At 35.0% G+C, this 19,392-nt stretch overlaps 1 protein-coding gene across 1 annotated transcript; it reads right to left on the bottom strand.

The window, feature by feature from the left end:
• Positions 1 to 11,069: 11,069 nt before the first annotated feature.
• Positions 11,070 to 19,270, bottom strand: LOC134232002 (cytoplasmic 60S subunit biogenesis factor ZNF622-like). Its single transcript, XM_062713943.1, has 9 exons — positions 19,178 to 19,270; positions 16,727 to 16,909; positions 16,426 to 16,557; positions 16,104 to 16,239; positions 15,750 to 15,923; positions 14,895 to 15,057; positions 14,246 to 14,352; positions 12,529 to 12,663; positions 11,070 to 11,256 (listed from the first exon to the last, which is right to left on the bottom strand). Exons 2-9 carry the CDS (start codon positions 16,901 to 16,903, stop codon positions 11,129 to 11,131), a joined length of 1,152 nt encoding a protein of 383 aa, XP_062569927.1. The 5' UTR covers positions 16,904 to 16,909; positions 19,178 to 19,270; the 3' UTR covers positions 11,070 to 11,128.
• Positions 19,271 to 19,392: the final 122 nt, after the last annotated feature.

Raw genomic sequence — 19,392 nt, 5'->3', positions numbered from 1 at the left:
ACTATATAAGGCTTTAGCCAATCGAAAGAAGGTTAGGAAGCCTCGAGAGTGCTTCTCAAGAACTTTGTGATACTGACTTCCACTCACTTACAATGTATCAAAGTGTTTGACAAACCAACGGTATATTTCAGAAGGCCACTCAAATCTTAGAAGATAACATGCTTACATTAGACATTATTACTATCATTAATGTTCAAGTTATCTCCCTATAACCTTCTACTCAATGATTTTCTGCAAATTCTCGCTAATCTTCACTCAGGCTCAGACTATATACTATATAAGGCTTTAGTCAATCGGTAGTAGATAGCTTCGAGAGTGCTTACAATGTATCAAGAACTTTGAGATACTGAGTTTCACTCATTTACAATGTGGCAAAGTGTTTGTCAAACAAACAGTACATTTCTAAAGGCCACTCGAATCTCAGAAGATGACAAGTAACATTTATGCAAAGCATCAAATCCGGCGCGAACAAAAGTTAGCATTAAAAAAAATCTTTCACAATTTTAAAAGCGTCCATGCAAGGAAAGCACGCCAAGATATTCAAATATGAAATAGTTAAATCATTTTCATTTCAGGCTGTGTTCAAATCAAAATAAATAATTTTTAAAAATAGACATTTTACCGCATTTGCTCATAAATAGATTCATAGATGTAAAAAAAAGTCAACGATGAATGGCAAGAATGAAGATGTAGGCCTCTCAAGATGTACCCTGGATCTTTGTCACGCGATAATGCCCATGGTTTCTGCAGAGTAGGCTATGCTGCAAGAAGCCGCGGTGCAAAATGTAGAAAACATATCTTTGTGTCATTTGCAGCTGTAGAGCAAATTCATAACATTTTTTACAAGTTTGAAAAGCTTTTCGAATTTTATTAACCTTGCACTTTTACCATGTCATTATTATCCGCAAAATCATGAAAATTTCCTTTCATAGCTTTGTTACAACGCGAAATGTAATAACAACGCGAAATGTAATAAACCTGGATTATTACATTTTGTGTTATTACATTTTGCGTCGAAATCAACGCAGAATGTAATAACGCAAAATGTAAAATCATATTTTGGAGAATTATTACATTTTGCGTTATTACATTTTGCGTCGAGATCAACGCAAAATGTAATAACGCAAAATGTAATAACACGATTTTTGGATTATAACATTTTGCGTTGTTACATTTTGCGTCGAGATTAAGCAAAAGGCAGAAACGCAAAATGTAATAACACATTTTTTCGTCTACCAGATTGAGTACAATTTTCAATAGTGTAATGGCCCATGAAAAGAAAATAAAACAAAAGAAAAAAAGAAAAAGAAAGAAATATTTCAATTTCTTACAAATAATATTTTTTTTAATATATTGATTAAATTAGTTACATGTATTCTAAATCAGTTCAATAAATGCATTCATATAAAATGTGTTGCAAATTAGAAACGTGCATCTGTGGACAAGGTTGTTTGGGGTATTGACCTGTGTGCTTTTGCTTTTTTATATACAATTGCAATGAATTTTTAAAAAAAACATTCATTTGTACTAGCAGATGTAAATGTATAGCGAGATTCCATCCTATAATAAAACGGATTGTTTCTGCTTGTCCACAGTAATACAATAATAAACATACGAAGTAAACATCCCCGCCTTATCGCTGCCCCTCCGATCCTCGCTTGACACACACATACACATCTATTCATTTGTTAATCAATGTATACGTGACGAAAATGCATATCAAGAGCTTTTAATGAACCTATGGTCAATCTTTGTTAATTAAATATGTTTTATTGGTTAGAAATTTAAAAAGACTATAAAATATGCCAATCAAAGTTAAATTAATTCCTTATAATCAAGTACAGTGTATTCAATATAACTAAAATCAGAGTCAGAAAAACAATACATTTTGATGTAGTTATGTCCAGAAAAAGCCCTAACGTTGATCTCATTGTTTTAGTTCAAAATATTTTTACAGCGCATTTCCCATGTTGGTTACATGTATGTATTTGAATCAATTTTATGATATTTTTTCTTCAACGGAATCAAAAATATTAGTTATATTTTGTTTTATTACATATTGTTTTATTACATTTTGCGTTGTCTTCAGTGCAAAAATAAAATAACGCAAAATGTAACAACGAAAAGGCACGTTTTTACATTTTGCGTTGATCTCGATGCAAAATGTAATAACGCAAAATGTAATAATCTAAAAGTTGTGTTATTACATTTTGCGTTATTACATTTTGCGTTGATCTCGACGCAAAATGTAATAACGCAAAATGTAATAATCCAGGTTTATTACATTTCGCGTTGTAACATAGCTTGTAAAACACACTCCCAGGCTGGGGAGTATCTATTGTAAACTCTTTTTATATAACCATTAATTATCAATTAATGTGATGAAAAATGATAATAAAATAGAGATATAATAACAACAATTTATACTTAGTTTTTAAAGCATGCCTTTAAAATATATTATTCATGATTTTTTTTTGTTATCATTTAAGAATTATTTTCAATATTTTATGATATTCAATTGTGATTGAATAATGATTTAAATAAACTTGAGCGGTGGTCTAAACAGTGGTTATTGAAATTTAATCCTATGAAAGCCATGGCTGTATTTTTTAGTACTAAGAAAAATGTAGATTTACCATGGCTAAAATTTCAAGACTGTTCTTTAGATTTTGTATCATCACATAATCACTTAGGTATTCTCTTTTCAAACGACCTTACTTGGTCAGCGTATATTGATTCAATTGTGACCAATGCATATAAAAATTAGGTCTACTTAAAAAAACTGCAGTTCAGGGTCATTGCTAAAACTTTATCTCTTTTAAATACTACTTTTACGAGACCTCAGTTAGAATACGCAAATGAAGATTGGCGTGGGTGTTCTAGTCAAGATTCCGAAAAACTAGAAAAATTACAAGTTGCAGCAGCAAGAATAGTCACTGGATTAATTTCATTGGCATTGCGAGATTCCCTTTATTTCGAAACTGGATGGGATCCACTCGTTGTTAGAAGAATGTCCAAAGTAAGAACAACTATGTACACTAGACAAAATTGCTAACGCATCACTTGTTAATACTTATTTGTGAATTGAACATTTGCCGGATCGGTACTAGTGTACATAATAGGCCATTATTTCCAACAAGAGGCCAACGGGCCTTATAGGTCACCTGAGTATTGTGTAACAACTTTCAAACAATTAACTTCGGTTTTTGTTTTAAACCAGAGGCCATGAAATTCACAATTCACAATTTTGAAAGAGGCACCATTGCTTTTCATAATTATAAACTTTGTATACTTACTCTATTTACTTAATACCCAGAGGTAGATTAAAGTAACAAAGAGAAAATGCACTTCCACTTTATAACCAGTTTTGCACCTATCTCATCCCATAGGAACCACTGACCCTGGGGCCACATATTTCAAAATGCCCAGGGGGGCATAAAAAATAACCATTTTGCTAGATGCACCTTTCTTCATCATAAATATATATACTTGGATCATTGGCATAAAACCCAGGAGCAAAGGAAAAGATTTTCAAAGAATTAATGCATTTTCAATATATAAACAATAGAGCCCCGCCCTAACACCAGAAACTCTGACCCTTGGGCCATTAAATTCACAATTTTGGAAGAGGCACTCTTGCTCATCATAACTTTGTACTTAGTTCGTTTATTTAATACCCAGAAGCAGAGAAGAAGATTTTCAAAGAATAAATGCATTTTTACTATATAATCTATATAGCCCCTCCATAGCACTAGAACCCCTGACCCTGGGGCCATAAAATTCAAAATTTTGGAAGAGGCACTCCTGCTCATTATAATTATGTGCTTATTTAGTTTATTTAATACCCAGAACCAGAGAAGAATATTTTCAAAGAATAAATGCACTTTCACTATATAATCAATAGAGCCCCGCCCTAACACCAGAAACCCTGACCCTGGGGCCATAAAATTCCTAATTTTGGAAGAGGCACTCTTGCTCATCATAACTATGTACTTAGTTCGTTTATTTAATACCCAGAAGCAGAGAAGAAGATTTTCAAAGAATAAATGCATTTTTACTATATAATCTATATAGACCTTCCATAGCACTAGAACCCCTGACCCTGGGGTCATAAAATTCAAAATTTTGGAAGAGGCACTCTTGCTCATCATAACTATGTGCTTATTTAGTTTATTTAACACAAAGAAGCAGAGAAGAAGATTTTCAAAGAATAAATGCATTTCCACTATATAATCAATAGAGCCCCGGCCTAACACCAAAAACCCTGACCCTGGGACCATAAAATTCACAATATTTTCAAAGAATAAATGCATTTTCACTATATAATCAATAGAGCCCCGCCCTAACACCAGAACCCCTGACCCTGGGGCCATAAAATTCATAATTTTGGAAAAGACACTCTTGCTCATCATAACTATATGCTTAGTTTATTTAATACCCAGGAGCAGAGAAGAAGATTTTTCAAAGAATAAATGCATTTTCACTATATAATCAATAGAGCCCCGCCCTAACACCAGAACCCCTGACCCTGAGGCCATAAAATTCACAATTTTGGAAGAGGCTTTCTTGTTCATCATAACTATGGATTTAGTTGGTTTATTTAATACCTAGGAGCAGCGAAGAAGATTTTCAAAGATTTAATGTATTTCCACTATATAATCAATAGAGCCCCGCCCTAATACCAGAACCCATGACACTGGGGCCATGAATTTCACAATTTTGGTAGAGGACTCAATGCTCATTACATTCATGCCAACAGTTTGCCTGTTTGATGTCCTAGAGTAAAGAAGAAGATTTTTAAAGATTGCAATAATTTTAGTGGTTTTGGCCCCACCCCTCAGGCCCCAGGGGGGGGGACCATGAAATTCATAACTTATGTTCCCCTTCACCCATAGATGCTGTATACCAAATTTGGTTGAAATTGGTTCAGTGGTTTCAGAGAAGAAGCTGAAAATGCTCAAATGTTAACACACGACACACGACGCACGATGGACAACGGACGACGACGGACGAAAACAGATAGCAATAGGTCACCTGAGTAACTCAGGTGACCTAAAAACAGCGGGACTGACAAATGTTTTGGTATCATGAAAAAACCCTTGAATGACCATCTTGTCCAAAAACCAATTTAGCTGTTCAATGCGCACCATTTTTGCCTAGATATGAAATTCGTGATTACTAAAGGTGGTCTGTGAGGTTGCCAAAGAAGTAGTCCCCCCAGTTATAAATCAAATAGCAAATAGTCCTTGATTTTCTAAATCGCCTAGTAATCATCCAGTGTCCATACCAAATCCACTCAACTTCCGGTTGACCCAGTTTTGTGGAACAATTTTCAACTTATTGCGGGGTGCTAACTTAATGCCATGGCTATCTATAGTAAACATTTTTATGCTTGTTAGTCTACCTGCAACAATTTTTCATGAGTGGAATTCATAGCCTTTTTATTGTTTTCATTTTTTACAGATTTTTCTAAAGGAACCCCCTGTAGACGCCATACTGTCTGTTTTAGCACGCTCTTCTAGCGTCAAACGCCGCATACGGTGTAACTTTTTTCTATGGAACGCCGTCACTGCCTTATAGCAGAACACTACTATTGCATTGTGTCAACCTTCCATTACATTATGTCAACTCTTTATGACATTAACCCACACTACTATTGCATTGTGTCAACCTTCCATTACATTATGTCAACTCTTTATGACATTAACCCACACTACTATTGCATTGTGTCAACCTTCCATTACATTATGTCAACTCTTTATGACATTAACCCACACTACTATTGCATTGTGTCAACCTTCCATTACATTATGTCAACTCTTTATAACATTAACCCATACTACTATTGCATCGTGTTAACTTTCCTTTACATTATGTCAACTCTTCATGACATTTACACATGCTACAATTTTATTTCGTCAACTTGCATTTCGTTATGTTTACTTTTCATGACAATCTTAGTTTTTATTAACTGATGTGAAAAGCTCATACCATACTGTGCGCACTCTTCTACATTATGTCGATTCACTATTACGTTATGCGAACACGGGTATCCTCGGCCTTTATATGAGCATAACGTATTTTCCGCGTTCCGCAAGCACTAAAAATGGCGGGAGAGAAAACTGTCGTAGAAGAGATTCTCAGCGATTTCGGATGACATCTTTAAATGAAAACTTTAAGCGACAAATGATTGACAATCTTGAAACATGCAAAGCCTTTACACTGCGACTGTGAATTAAAGTCACGTCGAAATTCAATGGTGTTTACTTGTATCTGATAATTAAATAAATCAAATATTATGAGTCGTGCAGCAATCATTTTTTTTTCTTTTTATTTTGAACTGTTTTTTTTTTTTATAAAAGTCTTAAACTTTGTAGGACATTGCATTAGTTTCACATTAAGTTTAGCTGAATTAAGTTGAAAACGTGTTTCTATAAAACTATAAAGCCTGAGAGCTTCTCCGCTTTCCGTCCTGGTCTCCAACCATATACCGCTCCCCTTCCTTGTTCAAGATTCCCATATCTGCCACTGATATGTGCCCATGCATGCTTACTAAGGCATATTCAATTGATTTAGATGAGCGACTGGTAGATTTTTGTAATAGAATTCTGGCCCTGGAATGATTAAAAAAAATTACTAACTCCAGTGACGTAGCATCTTTTTTTGAAAGAGGAGGTCAGCCAGGGAAAAAAATCATTTACCCAAAAAACTTGACAAGCCAAGAAAAAAAAATCCAAGCCCGAAAATCCTATTTCGGGGAGAGGGGTCCAACTTCGATCAGTCCCATTTTTTCCCAGATATATTACATTACCCTTAGTGGACTATACTTCAACAAGAAGTGGGGATGTTTCAATGAACATTACATTTTCTATAGTAAAGTTTGTCTGGGAAAAGAGGGGGGTTGATATTATGTGCATGTAATTTGTCCTAATCAATCAGGACCCCCCCCCCCCTTCTTACCAGTCATTAACACACGGTCGTCAGCATTCATTATATACTAGGTATACAGCTTTGAGATAATGTAAATGTATTTTAACATCAGGTAATGAACTTTTGGAATCAACATGATAAAGAGTTACCACAATATAAAGATAGTTTTAAATCACATAAGAAAGAGTTGACATAACGTAATTATACATCCACATCATGGAATGGAGTTTTGACATAATGTAATAAAGTATTGATATAATATAAAGATATGTTCACATTATGTTATACACTTTTTACACCACGTAATAAAGCACTGACATAAAGGTAAGATGTGTTCACCTCACATCATGATGCCCTCGCCGTAAAATAAGATAAATCCATATCACGTAATAATGCTTTGATATAATAGAAATATACACTCTCAAAAAGGAATGGGCTTTTGACTTCATGTAATGATAAGTTTAATTATAAAACACAATTTACTTGACGTAATGCAATTTTGACCTCACATATTGAAGAAATGAAATGATGTAAAGAAACATTCATTTCACGTAATAAAGTTTTAACACAATGTAAACACATTATCACTTCACATAATGAATTTTTTTTACTTCAAGTTATGAAGTGCTGACATAATGAAAGGATGTATTTACTTCATGTAATGCAGCATTGACATCATGTTAAGATATATTTACATCGTCTCATAAAAAATGGACATAACGTAAAGATATGTTCACATCACGTAATTATAATCTGACATAATAAATGCATAGTTGTATGCTATAAGGCAGTGATGGCGTTCCATATTTTTCCCTAAGTTTTTGATTAGTACAAATGGAAAGAACACAGATACAAAGAAAAAATTGAACTTTTTTTCACTGAAAATGGAAAAGACGCAATCTTAATTTTTTTCTATGAATTGGTCACACAGTCACTTCAGTTGACATTGTAGTTATATACACAAGGTTTGACATCAATTTGCCTTATTTTTTATTAAAGTAACATATTTATAATTATATCAAATACATCATAAATAAATTTTTAGAAGTAAAATATTAATTCTCTTAGGTGGTGCGTAAGCAATTTTGTCTAGTATATAAAATATTTCATAACATGGTACCCAGGTATTCTTAAAGAAATATTTCCAAACATTCGATCACACGAATCAAATTGCGTAACAAGACAGTCACAACATTATTGTATCCCTAAGTGTAGATTGAATATATATGAATCATTATTTGTTCCAATGGCAATAAGGGAATGGAACTCTTTATCTCTTGAAACAAGACAATCCACTTCTATAGGTTCGTTCAAAAATTGTATAAACTCTCAGAGAACACCTACTCCATCTTCATGATCTTTTTTTTTATTTTGATGATCGTTACTGGAATGTAATTCATACTAGATTAAGACACAAATGTGCTCTACGTAAATAAAGACTTATTTAGGTATTATTACTGTAAACGTAAATTAAATTATTAATGTAATATGTAATATTAGTTTCTCGTAATCAAAATTCGACAAACATGTAGATTTTACATTTGTAGAATTGTGAATTGTCTTAGTGTTTTATTTAGAGCGCGGAAATATACATTCCGGAAAACAAAATTTACAACATCAAAGATACATACATTCATAATTTGAACTTAAAGTCAACACAGTTGTATTTTCGGAACTACATGCTTGGATGTCGGAATTACTAACTTACATATACATGTATACTGTGAATCTGATATGACTACATGTACATGTTTGGATTTACAATCTTACAAGATTGCGTTTACAAACTCACAAGTCTGGATTTTTGAACACGATTAGCCTCCATATTAATGCAGTCATAAACTGAGCAATTAATGCTAACATTTAAAAACGAGTTTCTCTTTTCTGTTTCATAGATCACTTTTCAACCCTATATTTCTGAGTGACCGTCAAAATAGGAAAGGCATCTAAAAAGTATTGATAATAATCCTCTGTTCTAAATTTCATTTAAAAAATTTAAGATTCCATTCATTGATTTTCATCAACAAGAAAAGCAAATGATTCAAATGGAAAAAAGATAGAGGCATCAGGCAAGGACTACTTTTTATGTCCAAGTCAAAAAATAAGAAAAATTTGACAAAGCAAAAAGCAGGAGCAAAAAATTAATCATCGCAACATAAAACTGGTTGCACTTTGAACACCTAGTTGACAAACCGCTCTCGTATAAGTACATGTATAATTATAGCTGCAGAACTGTAGCTCTCCGAAAAAATATATTGACAGACCGGAGAGCTACAGTGCCACCCATTGAAAAAAAATTGTATAATATACCAGTATTTATTGCGCACAAAAAAGTGCGCTTTTTCTCGATTTATTTTTCCGTGTTTTTAAACTGTCATCTCAAAATATTACTAACCGTGTGTTCTTAACATATTCTTTCACTGTTTCCACAACATAACATTCCATGTTAATAGCCCTCCTGGCCCTGAAATTGAGATCATCAAAAATTTCATCTATTTATACTGCCATTTTTGTTTGCAAGATAATTCGGTCCAATGCACTTTGTGCAGATGTCTACTATGAGAGAACTTCATTGAGGAGTAAGGAATTTTTTAAAATCTATCTTTTTTTCGCCATTGAGGTTAAATTTTAAAGAATTAATCCAGAACCACGCGCAACTTTTTGAGCACAATAAATATACTGTTTTTACAATGGGTGGCACTGTAGCTCTCCTGTCTGTCAATATATTTTCTTCGGTGGGTACAGTTTAGCAGCTATAAGATTCTGTGAGTCTTCGTAAATTTTATGAAGTGGTAGAGGAAGCGTTGAGATTCTTTTCTGGCTAATGTTGACCTTTTTGTTCATGTTTACTGTTATAGCTAACAAAGTAGGCCTGTTATTCAACCAATTAACAATATCAACAGACTTACTTGTTTTAGTGAGCTGCTGCTTTGTCATTTCAGCGATGGCTTCGACAGACCCCGAATCCTTACACCTAAAGTAAAACATCCCACACAACCCGCATAAAATCAACGACAGAATCACGGGGATCGTAAAAAGGAACACCTGGTAACTAATGGCTTCCATCTTCTGGGATATTCCTGAAAATTTTTTATGGTGGCTATGACTACTGCAGCGTGTTAATTGTGACCTTTCAGAAACGTAGGTTGAAATTAATCTTGATAATAATTAATAAGTCAATATTTCTAGACAGATGACTTGAAATAAATGAAGGAACCCGGATGAAGTATTTCAGTGGAGGGAGACTTAATCGAGGATGGGTTGATAAAAGTTTGTGCATTTATAATTCGATTATTCATATCCCGAATTAAAAAAAAAAAAACAAGAGGTCAATGGCCTTATCGGTCACCTGATCATTATGTAACATACCAGAGGCCATGACATTCACAATTTTGAAAGAGGCACAACTGCTCATCATAACTTGCATGCTTAGCTAGTTTTTAATACCCACAGGCAGAGTAAGGGCTTAGGCAGAGTAAGGGAACATAAATTCATTTCAACTAATCAGCAAAAACTAGCAATAATCAGTAGAGCCCCCACCCCACAGGAACCCCTGACCCTGGGGCCAAACTTTTCACAATTTTGGAAAAGGCGCCCTTGCTCATCATAAATGTGCAATACCGAGGGACAAATTTCAAAGCATTAATTCATTAGAGCCTCATCCCCTCTCTATGATACCCCTGACCCAAGGGCCTTGAAATTCACAATTCAGAGAAAAGGACCCTTGCTCCTCAAGACTATGGAGGTAGTTCATCTGCTTAATGCCCAGGAACAGAGAATATTAAAGAATTAATGCATTTTCACTATATTATCAATACAGGCCCACTCTAACACCATAACCCCCTGACCCTGGGGCCATAAAATTCACAGTTTTAGAAGAGGCACCTTTGCTCATCAATACTATGTATGTAGTAAGTTTGTTAAATTCCCAGGAGTAGGGAAGAAGACATTCAAAGAATTTATGCAATTTGACTAGATGTAATTTATATAATCCCACCCTAACACCAGAACCCCCTTATCCTGGGGCCATGATATTCACAATTTTGGAAGAGGCATCCTTGCTCATCATAACTATGTTGTATTTTGAGGAGTACATTGAATTGTATTTTATTTTTTTAAATCATACATTTCAGGTACAAGCAAATGTCTTTTGCAAAGGAATATTTTCCTTCTCCTCTTGATCTTGAATGTGAAATCTTCAGAACATAACCTGACATCTGAAGTGAGGCTGGAACTTGTTTGCCTTCATTCCCAGTTTGATGTGTTGTCGATTTTTCATTCTCTGCATGTATGCCAGGTCTTTCACCCTTGTCTGTGCAACGTCACCTACAGAGAGTATGGTAATCAAATGTAAATGTCTCATAATTGTCATTTTATTTTTTCAAAATACCAGTAGAGGAAAGGCAAATACTGATAGTCCTATTTCTTTGGAAAATATTATTTCTGTATAAGTCCTGCCCCTGCAATACTTTCTCAAATCTTAAATAACTGGGCACCAGTTTGTACCTGATTTACCGGAGACTCACTTTTCCGTACTATGGCCAAGAGCTCTATACTGGGCCAGCACTTTGAGCAGTACTTTGAAACTGGCTTATCTTAGGCTGAAGTCTAGCCTAGAGCTCTGTATTCAGCCAGTATTTTGGGGCGTGCTTTACCATTTTGAGGAGTACTTTGATACTTACCTAAGGCTCAGGTCCAACCTAGAGCCCTGTATTGAGCCAGCATTTTGAGGAGTACCTTGAAATCAGACTTACTTGATCCTCAGGTCCAACCTAGAGCCCTGTATTGAGCCAGCATTTTGAGGAGTACCTTGAAATCAGACTTACTTGATCCTCAGGTCCAACCTAGAGCCCTGTATTAAGCCAGCGTTTTGAGGAGTACCTTGAAATCAGACTTACTTGAGGCTCAGGTCCAACCTAGAGCACTGTATTAAGGATAAATAACACAAACAAACATTTTTCAGATATCAGCATTATTTTTCATAGATTTACATTTAAATTGACAACCTGAATAATGTTTACCAAGTAGAGTGGGAGAATTTTATAAGATTTTGTCATCAAGTTAAAAAATTGTGCAAAATTTTGTATTGAATTATTTAGAAGGCAAAATTAAAACTCAAATCTAAGCACCAAGGAAAACCTACGATTTCTTTATATTTCAGGGAATTATTATTTATGTCATTACAAATCAAAATCATTCAAAAAATATATATCAACCCGCGCATCCATTTTTTGTTTGTGGTAAGTACCCTTAAGCCAGCATTTTGAGGAGTACCTTGAAATCAGACTTACTTGATCCTCAGGTCCAACCTAGAGCCCTGTATTAAGCCAGCATTTTGAGGAGTACCTTGAAATCAGACTTACTTGAGGCTCAGGTCCAACCTAGAGCCCTGTATTAAGCCAGCATTTTGAGGAGTACCTTGAAATCAGACTTACTTGATCCTCAGGTCCAACCTAGAGCCCTGTATTAAGCCAGCATTTTGAGGAGTACCTTGAAATCAGACTTACTTGAGGCTCAGGTCCAACCTAGAGCTCAGTAATGAGCCTGCATTTTGAGGAGTACTTTGCCATTTTGAGGAGTATCTTGATATTGACTTACCCGAGGCTCCGGTCCAGCCTAGAGCTCTGTATTGGGCCAGCATTTTGGGCAGTACTCTAGACGACTCCTCTGATGTCCTTTGAGGAAGGTTCTGTTTGTAATATCGCCATAACGACCGGTGTCCAATTGTAGCACCTATTCATAAAAGAAAACTAATTAAAAGACTTCTAAAACAAATGGTTTTCCAGAGTATGGTACAATAAAATTGATTAATCGTCATGACCTTTAACAATGAATGCAAGACTGAAAACTTTCCTAAAACTTTCCCAAAAATGTTTTTCTTCGACATAATCCATATAATCAAATATATTCCTATTAAGTTGTTGCAGATCAAGAAAACAAAACATTTTGAACAGAGACCACTACTTTTAGACCCCTCTGATGAGCTGAATCATTTCTACCAGAGCCTTTCTTCAAGCCTGCCAATGGTGCAAACATGAAAATTGTCAGCTTTTTATTTCTGAAACTATTCTATAGACAATGCACTTACTAAATTAACAAAAGAAGTCACCTCTCTGTGATAGAATAAACAATCCTAGCTTAGTTTTTCATAATCTTAAAAAGCATGATAAAACAAACACTTACTAAAGGAAAAACATAGGTAATCAAAGATTACGAAGCTCACCTAGTCGAATGTTATCAGTTTAGGTAATGCAAATCTCACATCATATTTTTTTAACCGTAAGTATTTATTTTGACAACAATATTCAAGTAAGTTCTGTTTAAATAGGTCTTAAAATTCATTGGGGATTGACCTGTTCCAAAAGCTTTAACCTCAGTCATTTGGAAATTGTTGGTCAGATCCAGCATCCGAAGCAAGTTTTGATTATCCATCCATAGATGCATCATCCATGCAAGTTTGGTCAGGGTAGGGCTTATAGTTACTTCAGAATGGACCTGCTCCAATAAATTTAACCTGGTTACTAACCTGGTAAATGTAGGTCAGATCCAGCATCCGAAGCAAGTCTAGTAGTGTCCATCCCTAGAAGCATCATCCATACAAGTTTGGTCCAGGTAGGGCTTATAGTTACTTGGGAATGGACCTGCTCCAAAAACTTTAACCTTGTCACTCATCTGGAAAATATACGTCACATCCAGCATCCAAAGCAAATCTGGTAGTGTCCATCCCTAGAGGCATCATCCATGCAAGTTTGGTCCGAGTAGGGCTTATGGTTACTTGGGAATGGATCTGCTCCAAAAACTTTAACTGGGACGCTGACACCGACGCCGATGGTATAGCATAAGCTCATCTCGACTTTGTCGAGGTGAGCTAAAAATCTTTAGTACTCTATTCTTCTCACCTGAAGGTAGGACCATTTCAAATCCTTCAGTATCTTACATACTATTTCTCACCTGAAGGTAGGACCATTTCAAATCCTTCAGTATCTAACACACTATTTCTCACCTGAAGGTAGGACCATTTCAAATCCTTCAGTATCTTATACACTATTTCTCACCTAAAGATAGGACCATTTCAAATCCTTCAGTATCTTACACACTATTTCTCACCTGAAGATAGGACCATTTCAAATCCTTCAGTATCTAACACACTATTTCTCACCTGAAGGTAGGACCATTTCAAATCCTTCAGTATCTTATACACTATTTCTCACCTAAAGATAGGACCATTTCAAATCCTTCAGTATCTTACACACTATTTCTAACCTGAAGATAGGTCCATTTCAAATCCTTCAGTATCTAACACACTATTTCTCACCTGAAGGTAGGACCATTTCAAATCCTTCAGTATCTAACACATTTTCTGATATCTCCTCCTCCTCTTCTGTTTCCATGGCAACATCTTTACTGTCTGGATAACTACTCCTGCAAGAACAGCTGCATCTTAATGCTTTGACAAGTCTAAATGTGCTAAAATCATTTCAAATGTTTGGGCTTCAGCAAGTTGTAATTAATTATGATGTTCTCTTTAACTCTAGTGGGACTTAAATAAATAATAAACAGAAAAGCAATATATTTCATTTTCCATTCTCTGTCCAATATATTTATTCAAAGTTCTTCAATAATTTATCTTCATTTTTATGTATCTTTTTTTTTGGCAATATATTGTGCATAATAATTCCTTAAAAATATTTATGTGAAACTTTGATGTCATCTACGTAGACAATAGGGAAGAAACATCTAAGTCTGAGGCATTTCAACGGAACGACCGTTCACGAGGGCTCACTAAAATTCCTTATACCTCCAACAGAAAGGTTCACAAGCGCTTGTTCTGAAGAACACACCTCAGATTCACCTCCAAGATGGTAAACAAGAGGAATAACTCTGAGGGAAAATATGTATTTATCAATCAGACAAAGCCTACTGATAATATTAATTAAAGGTCTCACACATGGCAAATTTATTACCTGTAGTCATAGAAGTCTGCAAATTCCAATGCAGCCTCTTTTTCAAAGAAGATTTTACAGTGTCCCTTGTCCACCATGTGTTTCTGGACGGCCTGGGGACTGTGGAAGGTCCTCCCTCTCTCCCCACACCACAGACACATGTGACCCTCACCAACCTTCTCACCTGAAAGCAGGCAGATTTCAAAGAAAAATGTTTTCATTCTATGAACCTGTGAATACAGACCTGGTACAGTCATTTTATACAGAACTTTTCAATAGGTTCATTTACAAAAAATATTTGCAAATGTAAATAGCAAACTTTCATAAAATATTAATTTTATATATACACATGATTTCATTATTAGCCACCATCCATGTGGGCCAGCTACTTACCGAGGTATGTAATCATTCCTTACCTCCTTATCTAGATATCATTAGTTACATAGCCTTTTAGTGACAGGGTACGGGATGATACCTGGTTAGTAAATTTCATACCTGGCGAGGCGGAGCCGAGTCAGGTATGAAATTCACTAACCAGGTATCATCCCGTACCTGTCACTAAAAGACTATGTAACGAATTTACCCCACCAATGAAACATTTACGTATGATCTGTGGTTTATTACCGTTTTTCTCTGCTACATGCTTCATCACGCATATACTGTGCCTATTATGACGTCACGTTCTACGTAATACATTGACCGGGTATAGATTTACAAATGTCCGAGTATAGATTTACAACTGTCCGGTATAAGTAATCCACCTCCTTCACGTGACATACTTCAACCAATCGTAAGCCAGAATTTCACAGAAAAATCAGCAGAGGTGAGGTAAGTAATCATTCCTTCCTCCTTACCTGGTATATAATTGTTCCTTACCTAGATATGTAATCATTCCCTCCAAGTCCACCAGGTAGTCAGCGTCAGGAAGGAAGAAGCCATGCTTCACAGACATGTGGTTAATGTTGTTCTCTAGTGAGGAGCTGATAGAGGGACAGAACAAACACTCCTCCAGTCCTAAGGCATCCCCCTCCCACTCCTCCTCACCAGAGTCTGTAAATCAGAACAAAATATGTCTAATAGTCATTGACAGTCAACCGAGTCTATACATATATCAGGTAACCACCAACTCACCCCTAACTGGGACTGTAACTCTGCATCCATATCATATTTTAAAATGGGTGTGAACAAAGAACAAACATTTTTAACATAGCATATTTTATCTCTGGATACCTTCTTCCATGTGGCCTGTGGCTTCCTCACTCAGCCTCTGTGCCTTTTCCATGTCGGTTTTTATCTTTTTGTTTATGTAGTCCTTCTGTCTCTGTGCGGGTACCTCAGTGTTTTCCTGGTCACTAGTTTTATTACTCTGTAGAAAAAAATAATACAGAACATCAGGCTTAAAATTTATCATTGTCCAGAACATTGTTAAACAGGTGGGACACATTTATGCTTATAATGAATCAAACTTATTTATCCCTTGGTTATAACCTTGTTCACTATACCATCATCTGTGATATCCATAGATGAAACAAAAATTATAAAGCAGCAATACCTGTTGTTGAGCTTTAGTTGAGAGCTCCTTGTGTTTCTTTGATCTGATATGGTTCTGGTAGGCATTGTCAGAACTGAAGTGTTTACTACACAGCTGACACACCAGGGACTGCACCTTCTGTTCCTCCTCTACCTGTTACAAAACATCACAACAAAATAACCAGAGGTCTCTTATAAAACTAGCAAAACTTTAGCACATGCACAATAATTCATTCATAAGCTAGGGTTCAGTATTAATATTTTGCCCTTTTTTCATGACATGAGTTTCTTCTATCATACCATGTACATTGTATTACACCAACCTTGGCCCTTTGAGAGAGAACTTTTTCCTTGAACACCTCTGTTGTCACTGGAGGTAGATCTGCCACCTTACGTTTGAGGTTGTAGCGATGCCAGTCTGTTTTATAATGAGCCCTTTGTAGGTCACCATCCCGGAACCCCACACGACACGTGATACAGGTATACAAGCCTGATGACATTATAACCTACACAAACTTAAGTTAAACAAAACTGATTAGAATATTACAATTAGCAGGAGGCTCATTGGCCTTAATAGTCACCTGAGTTTGATACATTGTTCAAGTCAAATTTTGTCAAAAATTGAAAGTAACGTTATATAAACAACCAGCGTTCTCATTGCTGAGTCCCGGGACTCAAGGTTTCCGAGAAGATTGAGTCCAATCTAAAATTGATGCATCTAAAAAATTATGAACAGAATTACTGTAGTACATGTATCTTAAGTATCCATCCATCCAAAGATTTTTTTCTTTGAAAGACACATTTATTTTACGCGATTACTATTAATGATAATACATTGAAACCATATGTATTCTTATATATATACATAATTAATAACATAAAAATTCTTTTAGAATTTATAGGCCTGAATCAAAATAAACTGTTGCATATAAAACTTATTACCGTATAATCCCTATTTACTGCCCTTGCCCCTATAAGCACCCCTCTAGGTCTTTTTTAATCAGGGATTTATCAGCCTATTTTGGGAAACGCCATTTTTTGGAAATTGGGAAAAAGTTATCGGCTTTTTGAGGAAATTGGGAAAAATGAATGTTGCTTAAACCATGTATACACTTTTTAAAAAAAAAAATTCAGCTGAAATTTGGGCTACCAAACAGACAATTAATAAACATGATCAAACAAGAGAGATCAAATTATGAATAATAGACTTTTTAAAGTAAATATGAATTCAATGAATATATTAATTTTTTAACAACTTAGGGTAGTATGCATGTACATGGTATATTTGTGTATGAGATTCCGATTTAGGCCATGAGAGATAAAAACCTCCTGCGAAATACTACACTATTAAAATGCACATTTTCTAAAATGTGCATTGAAAATATATTTTTCTATTTGAAATAATGCATGAAGTTCTTACTATTCATTCGTAGATCCATTGAGCAAGTGAAAATAAGTTAATAAGCCTACAGAATTACACAATATCACTGCTTCAGAAAAAAACTGAGGAAATTCGGATTAAAAGTTGGTGATGTTTTTAAACATATGTCACGACTGTAGCTTTGATAAATGAGTTAAATGGAGGAAAATTACAGATAATCTGACATATTTACTTTATTTTTAGTCCAAGATAATTTAATAAAAGAGCATTGTTCTGCAATTGGGAAAAAATGCTGCCAAATTGGGAAAAATTGAACTCATTTTCAATTGGGAATGGGGCCGAATTTCGGCCCCTGAGAAGGCACTGATAAATCCCTGTTAATTGTCAGGAAATAAGGGCCCCCTGTACAGTGATAAAAATCATCTAGAATCATATCAAAGTCTGCCAAAACTTGAAGAAAGTGAAAATGAAATTTGTCTATTATCCAATTTCTCGGTGGAAAACGAATTATTTAGCATACTTTGGGTGGATTATCTTCACAGTAAATAAAGTTAGATATTCTTTTAGTGCTTCTTTGAATTTATTATTTTTTTCAAAAGATTTGTTGAAGTTAAAATATGACATTAAATATTTGGAAAAGGATACCAAAATAACCGCCCCCTTTTTCGCAATTTTCTAAGCGCCCGGGGCTGTAAATAGGGATTATACAGTATCTCAAATGTGGCCTAATACTAATAGGATATATTTCTTTGATTTTAATAGGAAAACAAATTCATTATCATAAAAAAAAGTGTTTGTTTGTACATATTATGTGAAACCTTTATTGGAATCGAATCTCATATTGCCAACTGACAAAAGAAGGTACCTGTTTTTGAGAAACTCCCTCTCAGTAACAATATTGACAACCCCTTCTTTTTTCATATTCATCATACCTTAGTATGAACAATCTAATTATCTGAGAACATTTTTTTGAAAAATCACAAGTAGGTCCAGTACTAGTAACCTACCTTAAAATAAACTGTGGCATATAAATCTTAAGCAGTGTTTAGCTACATGTAGTCTCTCAAATGTGGCCTGATCACTTTTGGGGCCTTGGTTTATAATCAGATTAACGTACTTCAATAGTAATTTCACCACTGCATGTCCACCAGAGGAATTTCAGATTACACCAGAAGGGAGTCTAAAGCTACATTGGTGATCTTGGGCCAACCTATCTGAGTGTCAGAGGCTATGGTGTCGTTGTGCCGTTTCGCGTTTACCAATCTCTAAATGCGCATGTTGGTGTAGGACGTGTTTTCTTCTGTTTCTATTTCTATACGTTACTGATCAATCTGCAGAGCTAGCTCTGCTATATATTTTGATTTGTCATCATTTTTAACGTCTGATCTCTTACCTGTATGTATTCTAGAGGATTTTTACTCTTGCAATATTTCACAACTGACAATGACCCAAATGCAACCGGATAAGAGCAAATCAACTAATGAAATAAAGTATATATCCAGGACCTTTCCGGATATGATTAATATTGAAATAAGTATTATTGATAAAGACTTTTAAGTAAATTCTTAATATTTACTTTTAATGATTTAGGTCATAAAAAGATTTTTT

Source organism: Saccostrea cucullata, unplaced genomic scaffold, assembly GCF_032062105.1.
Source record: "Saccostrea cucullata isolate Sc308-1 unplaced genomic scaffold, CSIRO_AGI_Scuc_v1 ctg148, whole genome shotgun sequence".
In the NCBI taxonomy this organism is placed as follows: Eukaryota; Metazoa; Mollusca; class Bivalvia; order Ostreida; family Ostreidae; genus Saccostrea; species Saccostrea cuccullata.
This window is presented reverse-complemented; position numbering and strand designations above follow the sequence as displayed.

Coding starts and splice junctions, on each gene's coding strand:
- LOC134232002 (XM_062713943.1), bottom strand. CDS start 16,903: ATGTCATCAGGCTTGTATACCTGTATCACGTGTCGTGTGGGGTTCCGG. Junction 15,058..15,749: donor GGGAATGATTACATATCTAG/GTAAGGAACAAT, acceptor GCCTGCTTTCAG/GTGAGAAGGTTGGTGAGGGT. Junction 12,664..14,245: donor TGAAATGGTCCTACCTTCAG/GTGAGAAATAGT, acceptor TTTTATGAATAG/GTGCTACAATTGGACACCGG.